General features: G+C 42.0%; 1 protein-coding gene across 3 annotated transcripts in view; it reads left to right on the top strand.

Moving 5' to 3' along the window:
• The window catches only part of neo1a (neogenin 1a), a 213,202-nt gene that overhangs the window by 73,475 nt on the left and 117,742 nt on the right, over positions 1-21,985 (top strand). For all 3 annotated transcript variants that reach the window (XM_088004157.1, XM_088004156.1, XM_088004158.1), the window contains exon 2: positions 1,588-1,911. In XM_088004157.1, coding sequence (XP_087860283.1) covers positions 1,588-1,911 — 324 coding nt within the window. The remainder of the gene's footprint in view (positions 1-1,587; positions 1,912-21,985) is intronic.

Here is a 21,985-nt window from a genome sequence, read left to right as displayed (position 1 = left end):
CTCATCACTTTCTCTCTCCACCCCCCTGGAGACATGGCATTTTCTTAAAGAAGTGCAGGGCATATTTTTAACTGCGTTTAACACTCAGCCACTTATTACACTCTGCGCGTTGCATTATTTAAATATCTTAATAAACCCTCGTAATCATTTTTTTTACCCCCCTACAGCCCTACCCCGTCTCTGCAGGACTGATAATTGGTGATATTTATCTAAACAATACCACTTTAGGGTGACTTTTAGGGTGGGAGAGCTTGAATAATGGATGAGGACAAATGCAAAGGAATTGCACTTCCTCCGACTTTGGCACGATCCACGTTACTGCAGCGTTTCCATTTTGTGCTGGCGGGGGGGGAAGTAAATGGTGAGCACGTTCCAGAGTGTTTACTCTGCCGCTGTAGTCTGTACTTATAATAAAGCGAGACGTGACATTAAGTTGCCAGGAAGGCTCGCCTGGGTTAAATTTGTCAGCTCCATTTTACCAGATTCCACTGGGGCTTGTGGTTTCCATAATAAAAAGCCTCTCGGAGGCTTTGGGAATGGAACAGGCTTCGCTGCCTAAAAGACGCAATGAACAAAAAGATGTTTTGCTTTGGGAACATTTCGTTGAGTGCTTGGACCATTTGGAGTCCTGAAATGCTGTTTTATTTTCAGAGTGCGCTCCAAAATATCCCGTTTGAGTCGATGACGTCTCGGGTGTTGCTGTCTTTTTGCTCAAAGTGGAACTAAAGGAGTGTTCAGAGGGAGCTTTTTGACTTTCTTGGCATTTGGTGTTTGGCACACACCCACAGAGAGAATGTTTTAGTTTATTATCATAAATACATGTAATTTGCCTGTTTTCCTAAAGATTTTCAGGAGGCCTGCACAACAAGACAATAAATTGTCCTGGAAGTTATCACAACAAACGATAATATTGTTGCTTTGAGGCCGTTTTCAAGTAACATAATGGCAAAGGCATAACAATGCTAGAAAACATTCTCAAAGATTATGCACATTAAATTCTAAAGAACGTTTAACACTGGAACTGGAAGACATTTCAAATATCCAAAATAAATAAAACAACAGAGACAACAAAATAAAATTAATTACAAAGTGTGAACAAAATCATCTTTCAAAAAAGAGCTCTGGTTGAGAGCAAAGCACCAGACTGAAGACTTTTGTGAAGTTTTTGGTAGGAAGAGAGAAAAGAAAAGCATTATAAATCATGCAAATGGAAATTATTGAGCTAGCTGTAATTTATCATGCGATTAATTGATTTATTGCTTAATGTGACAGGCCTAATATTAAACAGAGACACAAATAAATCAGACAATCATCACTAGCTCCAAGCAAAGAACTTTCCTTTAATTTGAACTAAGTTATTACTTCTAGTAAATAACTTTCTGCTGTTATTTTTATCTTGGAAAATAAATAAATAAAAAATTGGAATTGGTCAAAAATCGGAAAATCGCACCAAAATATTTGTATCAACCAGCTAACAATCGGTGCAACTCTGATCAAGTCGTTCTGTTTTTGTAGAAACAGACTGACTGTCCACCATGCTCCTGTTCGGACACATATACTCAACCGTCTCCTCTTTCTCCCCTCCAGGCTCAGCAGCGCAGCCCTTCAGCCCCTTCTGGTTCACGGTGGAGCCCCAGGACACACTGGCCATCCGGGGGAACTCGGCGCTGCTCAACTGCTCGGCGCACAGCGACGAGGCCTCGCCGGCGCGGATCGAGTGGAAGAAGGACGGCACCTTCATGAGTCTGGTCTCGGACGAGAGGCGGCGTGTCCTTCCGGACGGCTCGTTGTTCTTCGCCAGCGTGGTCCATTCAAAGCACAACAAGCCGGATGAGGGCACGTATCAGTGCGTGGCAAACATCGAAAATGTGGGCTCCATCTCCAGCCGCACGGCGCGGCTCGCTGTAGCAGGTAAGGGGCTGGTTGATAGGTGCTGATAGGTCTTTTAGATTTGAAGGGATGGATTCACTATAAACACTGATTGATTTCCCTCAGTTTTTCTGGCTGTAAATTTGTATACCATCTTTTTCCTTCCACTCAATTTTCCAATAATATTCTTGCATACGACTTTGTGAAGACCGAGCTTCTTTAACAATGACTTTTTGTGGCCTGCCGTCTTTGTGGAGGGTTTTGATGGCTGGACAGTAGTGAATCTGACACATCATAACACTTCAGTTTATTGCCTCTTAATTTTTCTGGCGCTAATGAGTCACTATATCTGAATTAGAGATAAAATTGAACTAAGGCAGGCCATCCGATGAATGAATGCCAGCGTAGACTTAATATATTGACAGGTTATGGGGCCATTACTCCAAACTGCACTACTTTGCATGACAGCAATTTAAATGAAGAGAATTGTAAAGCACTTGGTGAAGATGGAAAGCGTGCTAACATTGAGCTAATGTTGCATCTACTGAATGCAATTTGATAGATGCATTTGTAGTACGTGGATGGTGTGTGGTCCTTAGTCTTGCTGCATTTAATGCTGGTTGCTTAAGATTTTTAGGTAAAACAAATGTGTAAATTTGCTATAAGTCTTTATAAAAGGCTCTGCAGTTACAATTTAAATTGTAATTAAATAAGTCTGAATTGATTTGAAATGGAGAAACATTGCTATAGAGATGGACACAACAGGTAGTACATCTGGTAGAGGATTAAATACACAGAATATTCACTGAATTCCGATCCAGAAACGCACAGCATTCTGGGGGATGTAGGCAGAGGGAAGACTTTAGCAGCTCAACCTCTCCGACAAGGTTGGTGGCATCAACTAACTTACCCACTCGCTCTTTGGTTACCTAGCAACAACCATTTTAGTAGCGCAGCAACAGCTTCAGGTTGTGTCTCATGATTGCTTAAAAATAATAATAAAAAAAAAAAACAATGGTGTGGAGTGAAAACTGTACATAAAAAAGGGAAGATCACACCACCAGTTTGGCTATATTTAAAACAAAAAAAAAAAACTGATCAATAATTATCTATATTGACTGATATGAAAAGCTTGTGCTGTGATAGGTTTTTCAGCCGTATCGTCCAGCCCTACAGCTTTAATGCATCCATTTCTAAATAATCTCTAGAATGTTCACCACTGCACGGCTTTCGGATAAACGTGTTCTCGCATAGCGGCTATAAATACACATCTGCTCTTCGTGGGAATTTCTTTTCTCTTTTTCTTCTTCCTCTCATACCATTTATTTTATCTTTAATAAATTCCCTCACCATGCAGGAGCTCGAATGCATTTCCTCACTGGATAAATGCTTGTCAAAGGCTGTGTTTTTCTCATTGCTTCTCCCACACTGTGACCTCGCTCGGCTCGGAAACAGCCGGTGACGTCGGGATTATTAGGTGTTTTGAGTCAACTCATGCCCTGAAATTCAATTTGGAGCTGGAGGAGGACCCAGAATGCGCTCACAGAGAGCTTCCTGCTCCGGCAGGTTTAAGACCCCCGAGAGAGGCCTCTTGTTGACAGTGAGGTTGTATATTATGTGCTTCTCAGACACTGAATCCCTGAGAGAAGTTATTGCTTCGAATGAGATTGTTTTCTCTTTTTATGGCTGTCTGAAGCCTAAGTTAATAAGGCATCGTGTTAGGACTGAAGACATTGAAACGAAAAGGGTTTGTTTTATTATTTTAGTCGTTTAGATCTTATTTCAGGTTATCACTGTTCTTTTTACGACTCGCTTTGTGCATAAATGTAATTAATTTGTGTTTTTAATGATTTAATTGAACTTCTGGAGGATGTCTGAACAAATAACCCAAAGGATTTTTTGGAAACAGGAACTGGGATGCGCAATCCTGAATTTATATTGTCTTAAATAAGTTTGTCTTAAATCCATTAGTCACAGGTCTTAAGTTTTGTTGTGGCAGAACTATTTCATCTTGTATGTTCTCGTGACAAGCTGCTAATGCTAATACTTCCTTTCTAGCTACTTGCTTGCTAGTACGACTGTTTGCCTTCACATTTGCACTTCAAAGTATTTTGAAGTGCAAAGCATTCTTTATGGCTACAGGCAGAGGTTTGAGTCACGCTCAGACATCTTCACTCACTTCATTTTGTGACTTGAGAGTGAAATCTACCGCTAACAAGCTGCTAGCAAGCTTGCTAGCTTTTAGCATCTATCAGAGTAGCTGTAAACTTAGCAGAACATTTGTCTTAACTGCTGGCTTGCTTATGTTGCCAACAGAAGCAAAAAGCCTTGAATCTGACTTAGTGAGACCTGCTTAATCCTGTTTTTGCTTTAGGTTTTATTTTCTTTATCCATTCTTAATGATCTAGAATCACTATCCTGTTATTTCAGTCATTTAACGTTTGATTTCAGCTGAATTTGAGGATAGACCTTCTCCTAAATTATCCCATTCACTTTGTGCAGTGAGTGCTCCAGTGCCACTGTTGATGAACCGGCACCACAGCATGATGTGGCCGCTACCATGCCTGACAGTCGCTGCATTGTTCTTTGGGTTGAAAATACTACTCAAAAAACTTTTTACTGAATAATTATTGTACAGTGACTAAAGAATGATTCAAATAAATCATCAAAAAGCCCCGGATAATCATGGCATGATTCAAGGTCAAGATTAGCACGGGTGAACTGTTACACCTGACATGGAGGTGAATTATCAGTCCGCTTTGTAAACTTGATAATGTTCCTACATTGGTGATGAGGCTTCACTGAAAAGTACAACAGTTTGTTGCAGATGATGTCGTCGCATCGTGACAGCAGTGGTTAGTCCCCTAGGTGAGCCGGGCTCTATTCAATAATCTATTTCCAGACTTTCCCTGCCAAGCACAGTGGGCGGATTCAGCAGCGTTTCAAACTATTTTATCACTCCTGAGTTTCACTCCAGCTGTGTGTTGTTCTATTTATGAATAATGAATTAGAACTGTGAATACCCACTCGCTTGAAAACAAATCCTGTTTTTTTCTTATTTATAAAGTTGTCAAATTTTGCATCAAGAACAGCCCTGAATTACATCTTGCATTGCTGCATCGGTGTGTGTTGCGAGGCGCTTTGCAACACTGGAGGAGTCACTTTGGTCGCTTGAGGTTTCCATCCAATCATTTTTTTGTAAACATTTTCACCAACGGTAAAATAAAATGGATCAGGAGGTAGGGATGCGGCGATATTAAAATTTGGACCAATATCAATATCCGATATGACAGATAACTGATATTTACCAATACATATATACTTCCCAAGACTTTTGACACTATCTAAATGTGACCATTGCTTTTTTGCTTTAAACACTCCCATAACATGACCCATCCCCCTTCATAGGGGCCATAGGGACTGAAAGTTTTATCACGATATTTGGCTGTACCATTGTGATAACGATAAAAGTGACAATATCACCTATGTATTAGATCTTTTTTAACAAACTGTATGTCTGTGACTGTGTGTCCTATAGTTCCACAAACGCAAATAATGATTTTGAAAAGCATAAGATAATGTAATGTGCTTCTTCAGGACACTAGTCACATGAGGAATGTGATTTGAGTCACTGAACTAAATGCACATGGTAGCTGTATTTTCAAATGTTTTGGTATTTATTGATGCTTTCATTGAACAAACAGTGGAGAAAATTGTAAAACTTATCAATCCTGACAGTTTTGGTTTTTTTAAACCTCATTCTTTGGAATTTATTCTGCCAACAATAAATCAAAATTCTTATCATAAGAAATTGATCACAATAAATGATAAACGATACGATAAATGCCCACCCTTAGTGAGCGCACCAAAGGAGCCAAAGGAGTTTCTTTGTGTCCTGGTGCGCAAACGAAAGCAGAGGTTCGTCTTGGCAAGACTCCACCAGCAACCACCAGGATTTGAAGAGCTAATTTGAAGATTTCGATGCCTTGAACATTCATGAGAGACTTCAGCTCTGCTTGTTATTCTTACAGCATCAGAGTGGATGCGTTTGTTTGGTCTGCTGTGCAAATCGTACCTGTTCTCCCAGCTGACTGGTGTGTAGTGCAAAGGAGATCCGTTCCAGTTCCTGTTCCTGAGAAGCGCTCTGCTTTCAGACGGCACAACAGCCATTGGGGGGGGATCTGTTCGGGTCAGTGATGATGGGATGTCGGAATCAATCAATTTCTGTTTGAACCGTGCGGCAGGTGAAACCTGTCAGCTGTTATAGGGGGGCTTGTATTTACGCTGGCTTCCCTTCCCAATAAAAATTCATAGACCTAAAGCCGTCGGCCGCTATGCACAAGCACATCAGGTGTCGAAGCAGACGAGGGGCTGATGCGTTTACTCTTCTGCTTACACACGTAAGCGCTGATACGGCGATGTGTCTCCTGGTCTGCTGGCAGGTGGCCAATAAAAAGGTTAATTGCAGTGTAGAGAGAGCAGGCCATTAGGCCACCATCAGACCCTGGACCGATGGCGCAGGCTGGGGCGGAGTGGGCGTGACCTCCGAGATGTAATGACGGAGGGAGTCACGGATGGTTGGCGTGGCGTGGAGCAGATCTGACAAATACCAGGGATTGATTGCCGGGAGACGTGCGGCTCATTCCACCTCCGCTTCCACACATGAGCGCCGTCGGTGCACCCACTCACCTTTGCCTTTCCTTTTACTCGAACAAAACTGAGTGCTTTTCAGGAACAGGAGCTGGATAGACGAAGCAAAAAACATAAATAAATAAAAAAATTGTTCAAAGTCTGATTATAGATGGCTCACCGTCTACAGAAGAAAATGTGGGACAGTTTTTCCCATTTGTTTTGGTATGTCATTGTAAATTGGGATAAAATTCAGCTTCATAACAAGCAAATCTCTGCATTCGGTGCACATGACTTGAATACATCACTGTTGGTGTTAACTTTCAGACTTAACTTGGAATTAACTTTTATAAAAAATATTTTTTATTTGTTAAAACTGTCACCATTTTGTGACAGTGTAATATGAGACAGATAATTGTTGAAAAGATCGATCTTCTCCACTTCCTTTTTGAGCTACTACTGCTCTTTGACGAAAAGAGCAACCAATCAGACCAAGGAGGAGAATCTTAGTGCTGTCAATAATCCTCATATTCTTGCTGCTGAATGTGCTAATGGCGGAGAAACAACTTATCGCTGCAGGAAAACCTTTTGTCCACTGTCATCTGTGACCATGCTAAGAAGTCAGAGCATTCATGACACATTTTGCCAGAGAACAATGATGGGATGAGAGGCTCCACATGAAGAGGTGATAGAAAGTGCTAAAACCTCCTCCTGCTTCTGATGGGTGGTTTCTAGTTAGCACTGGGAGAGAGCTACTGGCCTGAAGAGCAAACAATAAGGCGCAGCAAAATTAGGTCTGATTGTGTGCTTTAAAGAGCGATTAATGGCTATAAAAGCGTCAGAAAATAGAAAAACTTCAAACATAGATCCCTTCCTGTTTGAGTTATGGACACAGCCATTATCCTCATTGCTGCTTGTTCCGGCCACTGCACCCATACACTCATCCATCATGGATCATCAGAGTCATAAAACATAAAATGGCTGAAGTTGATGCAGACGGAATGCTCCCTTTTAACGCTCTTCATCGTGTTTCCAGATTTGCATTTCTCATCTAGATTTGGCACACCGTGACTTAAAATTAGCTTGTGTCAGGACATTTCATTCCAGGGATAACAAACTGGAAGCCAAGTTTATGATGATCTAATATTGTGGCTCTGTGAGGCTGCAGAAAATCAAACCAGCACCAGGACTGCGCTAAAGCTAGGAACTTCTGAAGTGAAAGGAAAAACACATAGATGTCGCTATTTTAATAAACTTATATGTTATACTTGGATACATTTACTCCTTTCTGTTGTGCTTTTGATGTATTATATTAACAGCAGTTGTGGAGTCTAGTCATCATTAATATTCAAAGTAGAACCAATAGTAAGAAATTTGAGGCACTACTGAAGCTGTTGCATTTTGTTTTTTCTTCTTTTTTCTATTTTTATTGACTTCCAAGTGAGAAAATTTTACACAGCATATCGTCACAACATCACAATTCCAACTCCAATACTTGAGAAGAAAAGACATGTAGAACTGTGCATTATAACAAACAAAACAATGCTACAACTCTCCATCCGGAATAAAAAGCAGAATGCAAAAGAAGAAAAAACTAGTAAGAAATGTAAAGAAATAAACAAAAATACACAAACCAAAGCCATTATATGATGGGAATCTAATCTAAGAGAGCGCTTTATGAAGGTGCTTTTATGAAGCTTGGTCTTTAAAATCGGATCTTCAGAGTTCCATGTAGTCTACCCAACTTTGCAACCATAAACACAATCGTTTGGTCTTGTGATTGAGAGAGGTTGTTATTTTTTCCCCATTTAATACATGTTAACTATTATATCCACCCAGTCATATAGGGTTGATGTTCTTCCGACTTTCTGTTAATGAAATGGTATTTTCTACTTCTTTTTGAAACTTCTTGAGCTATAAATACATGAGCTTGACCTCCAAAGGAATGACAATATTTTGTAAGGCATTATTTATCCTTTTAAATCTGGGCCGTCACAAAAAACATTTAAGTTTGCATTTTGATTTTCACATTTTATCTGACAAGTATGACGATCTTCATCATAGTGGCTTTCCTGAGCAGGTCTGATGAAGAATCTCACAAGGTTTTTCCACCCAAATGTCTCCTGTTGTAGGGATTTGTTATACTATTGCCATACTATTACTCCATACTATTGCCCATTTCTCCTCTTGTTAAAGCTGTTGTATTTTCTCAGCATGCAGAAAGACTTTTAAATATTGGTAATTAGGACATATTATTTTCCTAATTGCTCAGCTTTGAAGCCTGACCTCCATGCATGCTAGACGTCTCTGCGCCTCGTGCTAGCTCCCGTTGTGTCCAGTCTGCGTGTTTTCAGCCTCTGTGCCCAGTCGGATGCCGTGGAAACGCAGGGAGGTGGAGATGAAAGAGAAAGGGAGTGTGGCCTCGTCTTATGTATTCAGTTTGCATCTCTGTGCAAGAGAAAGGAGGAGGAGGGAAAGGGGGAAATTACAGGGCAGAGGACGAGGAGCGGTGTGCAGCGGCGCTTCGCCGGGACACGGAGCGAGACAGCAGTAATGAGAATCCCCGTCCGAAACGTCTGCTGCCGTTCTCCCACGCCGCCGTTACCTCCCACCACCAACACGCTCGAGGAGAGCGGCTCCTCCGCCTCGCTGCCGCTTAACGCGGGAAAGCCCCCTAAATGATGAAAACGGAGAATTAGCTTGCTCTCCACTTATCTCGAAGTCTCGGTTTTGTGACCTCTCGGCGTACTCTCAAATAAATAAGCCTTTTTTGTTTTTTGTTGCTGGGTTTTTTTTCTCCTCCCTTCTTTGTCCTGCTTTTCCTAATGTCCTCAATAAAATAAAATAAATATAAAATAAAAATTAGAAGGCTGCGGCATAAAAAGACAACAGAAGCCACAGGTCATTTCGCAGTAATGTAACGCTTCACTGAGATCTAATTTCTTCCTTCCCTCAGTGGTAGAAATAGAGTAGTAAACTGGTCACCACGCTCTTCATGTGTCATGTGTGTCACCTTATATTTAAGCATGCTCATCCTCTGATAGAGTCGGACGCTCTTTGGGGGATTTAGGGGTGTCGGCAGATTCTTTAATCCCTTTTTTGATGTATTTTAATCCGCTTCTGACTGGGGAAGGGGAGCATTATAACCCCACCAACATGCTGGTTTGAAATGGTGATTGCATTGCTGCTGCATGGATAGCCCTTTGTGATGTTGTTCCTCCCGTCTTGTTCAGACATGAGTAGATATATTAAAATCAGAGTGTATTTTTAAAAAACAAATAAGACGTCGGTCCCGTTTATAATGTCTATACTTCATTCTGTATATTTATAGCTTTAAAGAGCCAGATAATGTTATAGGATTTTTATACATTGCTTTACTGATGATCCTTCTTTGTTCCTGTTGTTGTTGTGCGGATTAGCTAAATTAGGATTTTTATGAAATACATATATAATCATGTCTATCTTAGTTTGGACATTTTTGATGCAGTTTGCTTTTAAACTTAACCTTAGGTTAGGCTTGGGTCCATCCATCCATTTCTGATGCTCTTAAAACTTATCACCAGCTGGATTTAGCTGCTGTCTGACTTGAATTTTATATGTAATTTTAGTGAGTTTATAATTCCATTTAAAGGCGGCGCTGTGATGCCTCCTTGTTGTCTCGCTAACCTTTTTCACAAAACTGTTCCATCAAAAACATACAAATAAGGACTATAGAAAGTTGAACATAAGTCCTGGATAATTCCCATTCTGAAAGGGTAAAGGGTGTCTAAAGACTGATGTTGATTAGAAAAAAGCTCCAGGTTTAGACGAGGTTTAAATCCGCTGTAGTTGTCATTCCAGGCCACTGGGTGGCGCTGTTATTTTAGCATGTGGTCATGTGTGATTTGGTCAGTAGAAGAAATTGATAGCTGACTTGTGTAAGAGTGGTCTTCCATCCTGGTTCACCGGTGTGATATATGGACACGACAATCTCAAAAATTTATCCAAACTGTTGTGGACTAGCGTCCCACATCAGGTCATGCTCCAGTGCTAGTTCTTACCACTAGCACTCGCTAACGTACGCTAAGGTCACAACGGGTCACTGGATTTTATGGTAACACCAAAAGAGAACACTAACTAATGTGTTTTGCTCCTTTAACCCTTGTGTTTACAAATGGGGTCCAACCAACCCCACACACGTAAAACTTGTATCATTTGCCTCAGTCCTCGCACGCACAAGGGTTAAGATGGGAAATGCCATTCACTTTGTGTTCAACACTCTGTATAAAACCCCACTGATTTTCCTGCTACGCTTCCTTTGGTTCCACATTGCCAGAAAGCTGACGTGTGCTGGGAATCACCAGCTTGATTGGTGATTTCTGAGTGGCCAGAGGCTCTGCTTTGTGGAACTGCTTAATTAAAGAGGACGGAGTGACATTAGGAACAAGGCAGCACAAAGACTTGAAGCTGAGGTGGCAATGAAAGAACCCATGAGCTCTTTAATTGGCGATATTAAATACTCTGCATCGATCAGCTCATCTGACCACATTGGGGGTGGGGGTTACTGCCTGTTGAGGTAAATAAACCCAAAATAAGAGATGCTAGCAAATTAGTCCAGGTAGACTTGGCTCTCTAAAGTACTTGGAAAAGCACAAGTTAAGCACATCTTCAACACTAATCATGCATTCGTTCCATGATTCTGGCAATCAAAAACGCAAGTACTCCAAGAGAATGCATATGAAGAGCGTATCTGTTTTAATATGCAACAGCCAGCAGGCCTGGGGAAGGTTTTATTAAAATATTACTCGAGTTGAACAGCATTTTAAGCAGCTGCAGAGTCTATGTTTTTCTCAAACATGAGCAGACACTCGAAGCAGTAAGAATTGCATCCTTTATCTCCGCTTTAAAAGAAAAAAAAAAAAAAACTCCCAACAAACGGCGTTATCTCCATGTAATAAATTCTACTGTCACAGACTCGGCTAAAGCCGCTGAGTTGTTTTGTTATTTCGGTGGCTTTGCAGCACACATTGAATATTGGAGAGTCATTTAGTGATTCACATCATTGAAATATCATCACTAATGGTTATATTTTCCTCCCGCCGTGAGTTCGTATCTTGACCTTTAGTGCATGATTTAAGATGGCATTGACGACATTGTGGCTTTATTTGGAGAAGCCATTGAAAGAAACTTGACTCTCGTGTTTTATGTTCTTTAGATTAAGATCGTTTCCGGTTGTGATTTTGATCTTTGAGCGGTAGAGACTGAAAGCTGGGACAAAACACCTTTTTAATGAAAAATGACCTGCTGATATAAACGATTGAGTACAGTTTGGAGGGCCAGCCAGCCGAAGACGCTTGTTCTCCGCTCGTCTCGTGTTTCTACCAGAGGAGCACAGCTCGTTTTCTTGTTCAGCCATGTCCTCCTCTCTGTATCATTTCTCCCACTAAATTACCCTGTTGTCCTCTCTCTTTACCTCTTTACGCTGCCTCCCCCTGCGGGGCTCCATTGTCCCTGTGTTATGCTTGCTTTCTTGCTTTTTTTTCTCCCTCTGCTGACGACTATAGTGCAACCACTGCTACACACACAAGTTTGTATTTCTAGCCATATTAGGACTTTGTATTGACCTCCATTCATTTTAGTAACTGCATTGATGCATAATCCCGAGCCATTACTAGTCTATTCCTAACCTTAATCAAAGTTTAATTCACAACTTACCTCTGAACCTAACTCATAACCCTAAACAAGAGGGTCCACCGTATTAGAACCAGGCTTTGGTCCCCATGAGGCCCATCAGTCGTCAGAAGGTTCGTAAATATGCCAGAAATGATCCTAAGTATTATAGCTGAACAAGTACACACACATGCACACACACACGTTCCAAATAATATTTTTCTGGTTTGGTAATTTATGGGGAAGAAGGTAGGAAAAAGAAGTAGAAGAAAAAGAGCAGAAAAAATACATGTCTTCAATTTATTCCTGTCACACTGTCTAAATTTTTACTCCGTCCATCTATCATCCATCCATCCATCTCTCTGACCGCTAGTTCATGAGTTCATATATCAAACCTTCTGTCATTCGATCCTTCCATCCATCCATCCATCCCTCCGACTGCCAGTTTTTCTGTCCGTTCACTGTAAAACCGTCCGTTAGTCAGTTGATGCATCGATTCATCCGACCTCCATTTCTGCCAGCCGATAAGTAAACCAAGTATTCATAAATGAAAAGGAAAACAACTATCTAATAACTCTTGCTGTTATGAATGGCACATTGAGTAATTGCTGTTTAGTCTGCGATCTGTAGACTTTGAGACAATATCGCAGTGCTTGCTGAGTGGCATTGATCTTTTTGACAACAACCGTCCTCAGAAGCACACACTCACCGAGTTGCTGCATTACTGGAACTATGATTTGAGTGAAATATCTAATCCTGTTGCTCAGCTGTGCACAAATCACTGCATTATGCTTGTTAAGATGTGTGGCAACAGAAATAACTCCCATAATAGGCTGCCGTAATCATACCCAATTTGAGTGATTACGGAAAAGAGGATCTGAGCCTGTGAAAAGTAGCTGAGCTTTGTAGGCACTTTCTGCTGTAATCGTTTGCTGCGGCTGTTGTCTCCAAATGCACGCATTCTCACTCGCCAATAGATATTAGACTGCTTTCAGTTCTTCGGTGTACTTTCGACAAGATGTCTGAAGTTTTTCTCGGAGATTCCTGTCCGTATTGACGGGATAGCTTCATGCAGTCGCTGCGGATTGTTCGACTGCGCGGCCATGATGTTGATCTCCCATCCCACCGCATCCCGTAGGCGCTCTTTTGGATTGAGTTATGCTCAGTGTAGAAGCCTGTGGTATACAGCGAATAGAGACGATTTTCATTTATGATTTATCCATTCTTCTCTCGCATCAACAGTATTTTTTTCTCAACAGAACTGCATCTTTCTTTACATTTTTCAGACCATTCTTTGTAAATGACAGAGGCAGTTGTGTGTAAAAAATCCCAGAAGATCAGAAGTTTCTGAAATGTGTGCCACGTTCAAGTCACATAAACCTTTTTTTCCTCCAGTCTCTACATTTTTTTTATTTTCCATCAAGGTGTTGCCATGTCATTGGCTGATTTGCTAATTTGTTTTAACAATAGTGGTGCACTGATAAATCAGATGTTCACATAAATAAATCGATCTTATCAACTGATCTTGTTTAGGTTTTCAAATTAATCTGCTGTGAGAGAGGAGTGACTGACAGACTGCCCACCAGATCACTTCTGCATGTGTGCAGTTAAAAATAATCACCCAAATGTCACTAACTTACAGACTTTGTTGCTACATTTCTCCAAAAAGATCCATATTGACCAAAATCAGGAGTTGGGAGATAAAACTCTTGGGCCAGAAAACTGGAATCGGTGCATCCATAGTTAACAATTTACCAAGCGTATACCACTGTGAATGGTGAGATTTGATTGGATGATAAGGTCTCAACAAGCTTATGCTACTAATAACGCCTTAAGGCAGGCGTTATTGTAATATGGCCTGGCCCTCTGTGCAACATTCAGGTGGGACAACTAACCTCTTAAGAGCAATTAGGTGTTGCCTCATGCCTGAGTGGTGGAATAATCATCATTAGGGATAGTCCTTAGTGGAAATCATGGATCAGCGACCTGGTTTCCCTTCACTCTGATTACATCTACTAGGAAGAAACTTAAAAAAAAAAGAAAAAAAGCAGGACAGGAACTGAAATTTTCATATTCTGAAAGGAAAACGGCAGACATGTTTGAATGAATCGAAAGTTGTGTTTTCAGTTGTACCAGATGAGTCCGCGGAGGACACGGAGAGACAGAATGATGGAAGGTAATCCTTGGTTTAATGTGGGACTTTATGGAAACATCCATCCTGTTTCTTTTCTCCTCCCCTCTGGTGGATGGCAGTAGGAACAGGGTGTCGGCAGGGAGCCTATCGGGACGGAGGTGGATGACAGCTTCCATTTTCCTAGTATTCACAGACTGATTAGGTCCTCTGGGTAGGTGGAGAGGCTGATGGAGGCGGCCCTATCTCTTCTCTCCAGACACCTCAATCCCCGATGTGTGTCTCTGAGTGTGTGTGTGTGTGTGTGTGTGTGTGTGTGTACGTGTGCTTGCGTGGGAATTTACTCCCATGCAAATTAATTGCCTTTTGTTCTAATAGATTTTTAATCGTGTTTGTCGCTTGTCGTCTGTCAGCATCTGAGCCGTTCAGATAACTGCAAAGTTTTGAGCTTCGCCGCAAGCTGAGACGATCGTATCCGGACTGTAACAACAGATATTGTTCGTACAACACAATCAATTGCTGATAAGCTGTGAATCTGCTCCGTCGGGTTCTTTGGGTCTTTGAAACAGTCCCTGGAAAGTTCTTCCCATGATTAAGTTTCACCGTGGGGGATGGTACACTGCAACTGAATATTTTATTACCCTCTTTTTTAGCAATAGATCTCTGGTCATCGATGCATGAATGTAGGTGTGTGTTTCCATATAAGAAAGGGTATTTACTGTACTGTCTGTCATTTATTTTGATTAATTTCTTGGAAGAATTTAGATCTTATTGTGTTTAAAACCTCCAAATGTTATCCATGTTGTTAGGATTGTTAGTTTAACTATTTTCTCCACTGTTTCTTTCAATAAAAGTATCAATATGATCAAATTTGAAAATGTGTTCAGTTTAGTGACAAAATCACACTCCTTTATGTGACCTTTGTCCTATAGAAACATATTAAAAATTAATGTTTTTAAAAAGCGATATTTGTATTTGTGGGATTATGATTGCTTTGTCATGCAGTCAGAATAATAGTTACCTAAAAAGAAATGAATAAATAGTTTTTATCGTCATATTCATGATAAAACTTTAGGTCCATATTCCCTACCACTTATTTGCATAATGCCAAGCAAGAAAAACATCATTAATGACATTCAAAAAACAATTGTTGCTCCCCATCTATCTTGGAAGGGTTATAAAGCCATTTTCAACCAATCTGTCGCATGTCCACAAGTGGAAATCCTTCAAGAAGGTTATCAATCTTTCAAGGATCCAAGCAAAATCTAGAGAAATTACAAAGTAAAATCAAGGAGTACATTTCAGAATCTGTCAGCATATTTAACAAATTGTGTGGATGGAAGAAAGCCATTTTTTTATTAAGGAGAATGCCAGAGGCATGACTTTGGTTTTTAAAGTTGGATCTGAAGCAGGCCTTGGGGGATCCCGTATTTTAGACAGATGTGATCTAAGTACAGGTGTTTGGCAATGCTGCAGAGCACCATGTTTGCGGTTAACCAAACACAGCTTTCCAATAGATCACACACCAAGTGTTCAGCACGACGGTGAAAGGGTGATGATTTGGGCTTTTGCATAAGTCACAGAAACTGGAGCGTGACCTGTATTAAATCACTGACAGGATAATGATCCCAAATCAGCTGCAAATCTGTTAGGAGATGCAGGAAAGAGACGATTCAAGGTGATGTATTGGTCTAACGCCGTTCAGTCTCGACTCATTCAAAGCTGTGAATTGTTGGCAGTGTCACCTTCCAGGAAGGGTTGGAATCCTGGTTGGAGTTTGTCTGTATGGAGTCTGCGTGTTCTCCCCATGGTTCTCACTGGGCACGCCGTCAATCACAAAACATGTCTGTTAGGTTAATTGGTCTTTATAATTTGCCTGCGTGTGTGTGTGTGCATGGTTGTGTGTCCTGCATGTCTCTGTGCCGCCCTGTGATGGACTGGGGACATGTCCAGGGTGTCCCCTCCCTCTCGCCCAGTGACCCTCTGCGACCCCGCTAGGACAAGCAGCTTCAAACAATGGCGAGATGGACGGATTCGTTCCCCCATGACTGTACGCACAATCCAGTCATTCCACTGTGATCTGACTCAATCCAAACCAGTTCGGTTCTGATTCAGATGCACATGTTGTTGCATACGTGTCTGCAGAGAGTTTTTCTGTGTTGGTGGAGTTTCTTGAAATGCCTGCCAGGATCCACAATCAGAATTCTTCACCACAAAGAAGCCAAATTTAGACTCTCAGATCAAAGCGTTGCTTCCAATCAAGCCCAGGCTCCCTGTTCAGCCTCGTTCCGCAGTACGCCGCTGCAGCCGCTGTGTGCTAATGAGAGTTATTATTGACTGCTGCAGTCAGCAAATGAAGATAAACTTTCCTAATGACTTTCCAACACTCTCTTGACTCCTGCGTGTGAAGCTGAACGTCATCTCCCGGCCGTGTTCCCGACGTGTGAACGCGCGTGGCTCACTGATCGCGGCTTCACACGCATCGTCAGAGATTTTCTTTAAATGGTCCCATTATGATTCTGGACCTTGCAGAATTTAGGTGTTGCTAAGAATCTGGCTGCCGGCGTGACATGCTAATCAGATTGAATGTTTTGTCTCGCAACCATCTGTTCTGAAGTGTCTGCCTGTACGTGATTAGCATAATTGCGGCATGCCACGCGTTTCGGATGTGCCCATCATCTGGTAGACCTTGGATCATGTGTCAGTGACTCTGACTGTTTTTGATATATTTCCCAAATCTAATGTGAGGGTGTAAATTCAGGATCGCACACTTAAAGATTGCACTTTACTCACCCGTCAGTTTCAATATGCAATTATACGTCAGCGCTATGCCTCCGAGGTGCTTTTACGGGGCGACGAGGCAAATTTTTCAAATCAATCATTCAGCTGCTAAATGATTGCATCACGTCCAGATCTAAAATCGCCCGTGTCATCTCCAATCTAAAAGACCTCCGTTCACAGTCTTGTGGCCTGAACGGATGACTTGAAGAAGTGTTTGCCCTGTTGAAAGTGGGCGTGGTGTTTGATGCCAGGTAGAAAAATGTCGCTGGAAAACTGTGTTAAAAGCTTCATTCGGAGCTGTGAAACGGCTCAGAGACCAATCCATCACTTCAGCAGCCGTCTCTTAATCTGCATTTTGAGAGTGTTCTGTCCGTCCTCTTCTCCCTGATTAAAATTCACCATCTATGTCCCCCTCCTTCCACGCAGAGACACCCACAGACCTCATCATCCTTTAGTCTACGAGTGCTCATCCAGGTCTGTGTGTAGGAGTTAGTTTCAGGGTTTTCATATGAAATCGTCCCCTTCTTTCAAAGGTAAATCGGGCTTCACAGGGCTTTTGAACCCAAAAAGAGAGTTGACTCTCACAAATTCCCCCTCCCTCTCTCTATCTTTTTTTTCCCGTCTTCCATGCCTCGGGGGAATCCTTTGAAACGCACCTTCAGTCATCAGACACAGAGCAGAGACCAGACTTTTATTCCAGACTGACACGGTGCTGTCAGAGTTTTTACATTCAAGGTGACTCCTCTTGTGCCCTGCCCTTGAAAGGATTTCGTCTGTTTTTGGTCATGTGTCCGGGTTGGATCCGGTTTTATTTTCAGTGTGTGTCACTTTAAGGGCCTTAAATGTATTCACAACATTTGTGACAGAACAACGACCAACATCAGTCCATTTTATTGGAATTTGATTTGCGGGAGGATAAGAAAAATAAAAAATGTGGCACACAGTTTTGTTCATCCACCTCAGCGCAAATCCTCCCCCCTAAAAACAAAATCACTTACCTTCAGCAGTCACCGAGCTAGTAAACACTGTTCCTGCGTCTGTTGATAGGTTGGTATTCGCAGATTCACCTTTTCTTAGATTTTTTTAGTTGAACTTCAAATTACTCGCAGAAAGTTCATCCATTGACAAACAAAGCATTATTAAAGTATTTGAACAAAATGCAACTTGAGGAGCTGAAATACATAGGTGCAATGCTACTTGATGCACTGTTAACTGGTGTTTGCAAAACAGCCAGTAGAGAAACTGCATTTATTTTTCTCGTCCCTGATTGGCTATACCCCAAAGAGCAGAGATAAGGACAACAGCGGATGTGGTATTGCAAAGGCTGTTTCCAGTTTTAGTATTAATGCACATTAAGGTATATTTGACTTTCAAACTATCAAAATAGGAAGTTATAAGCTTTTCTAGAGGCAGTCTGAAATATTCACAGATTTTAGCAATTAGCTAACACTTGCTAATATTGGGGTATAGACCTCACTAGTTTGTAATTTAATCTCAGTATTAATCCATCTGCTCTGTGAAGGCTTTTGAGGCTTGATATAGACCAATAGGGAACAAACTTTCAAAGATGAAGGAACGCAGACAGTTCTGGGAACTGGACTACTTGACAAGACAAGAAGAGTTTGGCAAAATCGGAAACCTACCAAGACGTATCCGCTCACCTAAACTGACAGGCCAATGTTCTCTTTACTTATAAAGAGAACATTGGTTAGAGAATAAGCCAGAAAGCTCCTTGTTGCTTTGGAGGAGGAGCAGAGATCTACTGCTCGGGTGCAAGAATCGATTGACGGACTCGCGTTGAAAATACGGCGCCATCCGCCCAATCAGACTGGGCTTTTCTTGTTTTCCAAACAGGGAACAGACAAAAGTTTCAGATTTGTCTCCCAGTGGAGATGCATCCTAAAAGCTGCAGCTGTTATTGAAGGTTAACTTACTGTTAGATATTGTTTTTTTTTTAATCACACATTATTCTCTTTCGACTTCACCATCATTGATCTATAAGATAAAATCCCATGCAGTACATTGAAGATGCGTGAATTGCAACGTGTGAGTAAAAACGTGGGACTATGGGTAGATTCTATTAGCTCTCCATGTAAATAAAACATGTGTGAAGTGCATATTTTCCTTCCCTTGGCTGGTGCTGAGGGTGCAGAAATATGGTGCGTTTCATTGCGCGCAACGCACCGAGAGAACTCCTCGCCTTGGGCGCAGATGGAGAGCACCGAAGAAAGCAAAGTGTGAAGTGCTCAGCTGGTGAGCATCTTGGTTTCTTATGCTTCGGAGACCAGCATTATTTATGGATCGACTTATTTTGCTGCATTCCGCAATCGCTGAGGGGTGGTCCGGCTTGCGTCTGAAAGGGGTCCCGATCAAGTTTCGAAGGGTGTTTCGCTCCGCTTCCACTCGGTCTGCGTATCCCCGCTTCACCAGGTTTCACTGCCTTCAAAATGCTGTTTTCATGCTTTTCATATCTATAACAAACATTTGAGTTCATCTTCATCGACAGTCTTCCTTCGTCCTCACTTGGAGGTGATGTGAAGAAGGTAGAAAGGAACCGCGGTTGTTGAGTATTCCTCTGCGGCAGAGGGGAATACAAAAGGTGAGATTTAATAGCGACTGGAACGTGCGCTGGAATAAAGGCTGTTGGGTGGGAGCTGTTGGAGCCTGTTCAGGCCTGCTCGCGCACCACCTCCGTCTTAATGCGCACGGGCATGACGTGTGATGCAGACATGAGTTGTAGGAACGCAGACGAAGTGTGAAAGGAAGAAAAAAAGAAAGTGTGAAAGCAAGGAAGTGATAGGTTGTTTGCATGAGCAGTTCTGACTTGCGCTGTGTGTGTGTGTGTGTGTGTGTGTGTGTGTGTGTGCACGTGCATCCTCCTCTTCTTGCCCTGAACTCTACGTGCGATGGCCCCGGGGAGCGGGTGCAGACAAGACATCCCCCTTGCCCCCCACCGCCGTCACGGGCCTGTTGATCGGCGGCTGAAAGCTGTTGTGGTGTCAGATTCGCTGGGATGTTGACGTAGGATTTCAGAGGGTTTCGACCGACTGAGCTGAGCCTGATAGAGCTTGATGGATGATTAATAAAGAATAAAGTCTTGTGGTGGTGAAGTGGAAGCCTCCCCTCCTGCTGATCGCATCAATGTGTGGCATTATGAGAGAAGCTTTTCTTACAGTAGATTGCATCCTGTTGTTTCAGAGGTCAGCGATCTGCATCCTCTCTGCTTTCACACGCACTGTAGTTGCGAGAGGTCTGCAGCAGCATGTTCTTTACCAACAAATAGCTACAATTTTGTGCTTTAATCCTCCCCTTTGAGTGCTACGATTTAGCTCCCAGATATCAATTTATTTTCTATTTACTGTTGGTGAAAACAAGGCAAGCTCAGATTCAGACAAAAACATTTCCATGTCGAGGATATGCACCAATAAGGCCTAGTTTTCTTCATGCTGGAACCTGTTGGTGATGCATGAAGTGAATATTTTGTCCTCGGTTTCTGTTTAATTGAGGAAAAACAGGCAAGCATAACCCTTGTGTTTACAAACGGGGTCCAACTGACCCCACACCCGTATCACTTGTATCATTTTCCTTAGTCCTCATACGTTTGCCTCAGTCCTCGCACGCACAAGGGTTAAGGATCTGTAGGAGTTTGACAAATTGGGATGGCTAGACAGCTGGTTCCGAGCACATCCACAACTGCAGTTCCTGTGGGGTTTCACAGTCTGGAGAGGTTAAGATCTACCGACGGTGATCTAAGGAAGGAGCAGTGGGGAACTGACAGCAGGGTTATGGGCGGCCAAGTCTCAAACGAAGCACGTGGGGAGCGAAGGCTTGGCCTGTGTGGTCCAACAGACCCATTTGCTCAGATTGCTGAATAAGTTAATGCTGCTTCTGTTAGGAAGGCGTCAAAAAATGCATCTCGGTTCGTTAGGTATACAGCTGCTTAGCCGCAGGCCTAGTCAGTATGCCTTGTGTCTACTATAGAAATGCCAGCATTGTGTCCGTCAGCATCAAACCCGGCCTGAAAAACAAAACATCCTCTCAGAAAAATGGTGGTTGGTGTTTCAACATGTCACAGCGAAGGCTGGTGTTTTCTTGCAGACGGGTTGAACATGAGCAGCCTTGTTTGTTCTCATCATCGAGGGATCATGGAAGTCCTGCAGACAGGAGGGTTTGAACTTTGACTGTCAAACAAGGCCTGGTCCGATAGATCATGTTTTCTTTGACATGATCCCTTATCCAGGGAACATGTAGCACCAGGTTGCATTATGGGAAGATGGTAAGCCAGTAGAGAATGTGTGATGCTTTGAACAGTGTTCGATGTTCACCTACCTAAGCATTGTTGTAGACCGTACACAGTAGGGATGCACTCATATGAACATTTCGAGAAACATAAATGGCAAACAGTTCGAGGAGCACGACGACGATGGCTGAAATGTGGGCTTGACCTCCTAATTGTTGGCACACTTTCTACTGGAGTCAAAGCACCATCACACTGTTAGACTCATGTTGATAATGTTGTACCTAATCTTTGGATGTATATAGATAGATTTGTATGTAGTTATAAACCATTATTTTCAGGGCCTGGACCACATTTCAGTCTGGATCTGGGTGATTAAGATTTTCTTTTCACTGATTCTTACTTCAACTCTTATTAGGACACGTTCTTAATGTTGTGCAGGAACCCAAGTCGGGGCCTCCCGACTTCACACATTTTGACCCAAACAAGACAAAAGAAACAAAAGATCATGAACAAACAGCGACTGGAGCAAATTAACTTCTGCTCTGCGATCAAATGTTAATTAACAGTTAGTAATTAGCCGCACAAACACAAGTTTTTGAAGTCGTTCCTGAAAGGAATTATTCAGAATTTTCCGCCTAATTACTTTAATTATGAGCACATGACAAATGTTTTAGCTATAATTAAGT

Source organism: Poecilia mexicana, unplaced genomic scaffold, assembly GCF_051168715.1.
Source record: "Poecilia mexicana isolate PSO_F unplaced genomic scaffold, ASM5116871v1 scaffold_3, whole genome shotgun sequence".
NCBI classification, from domain to species: Eukaryota; Metazoa; Chordata; class Actinopteri; order Cyprinodontiformes; family Poeciliidae; genus Poecilia; species Poecilia mexicana.
This window is presented reverse-complemented; position numbering and strand designations above follow the sequence as displayed.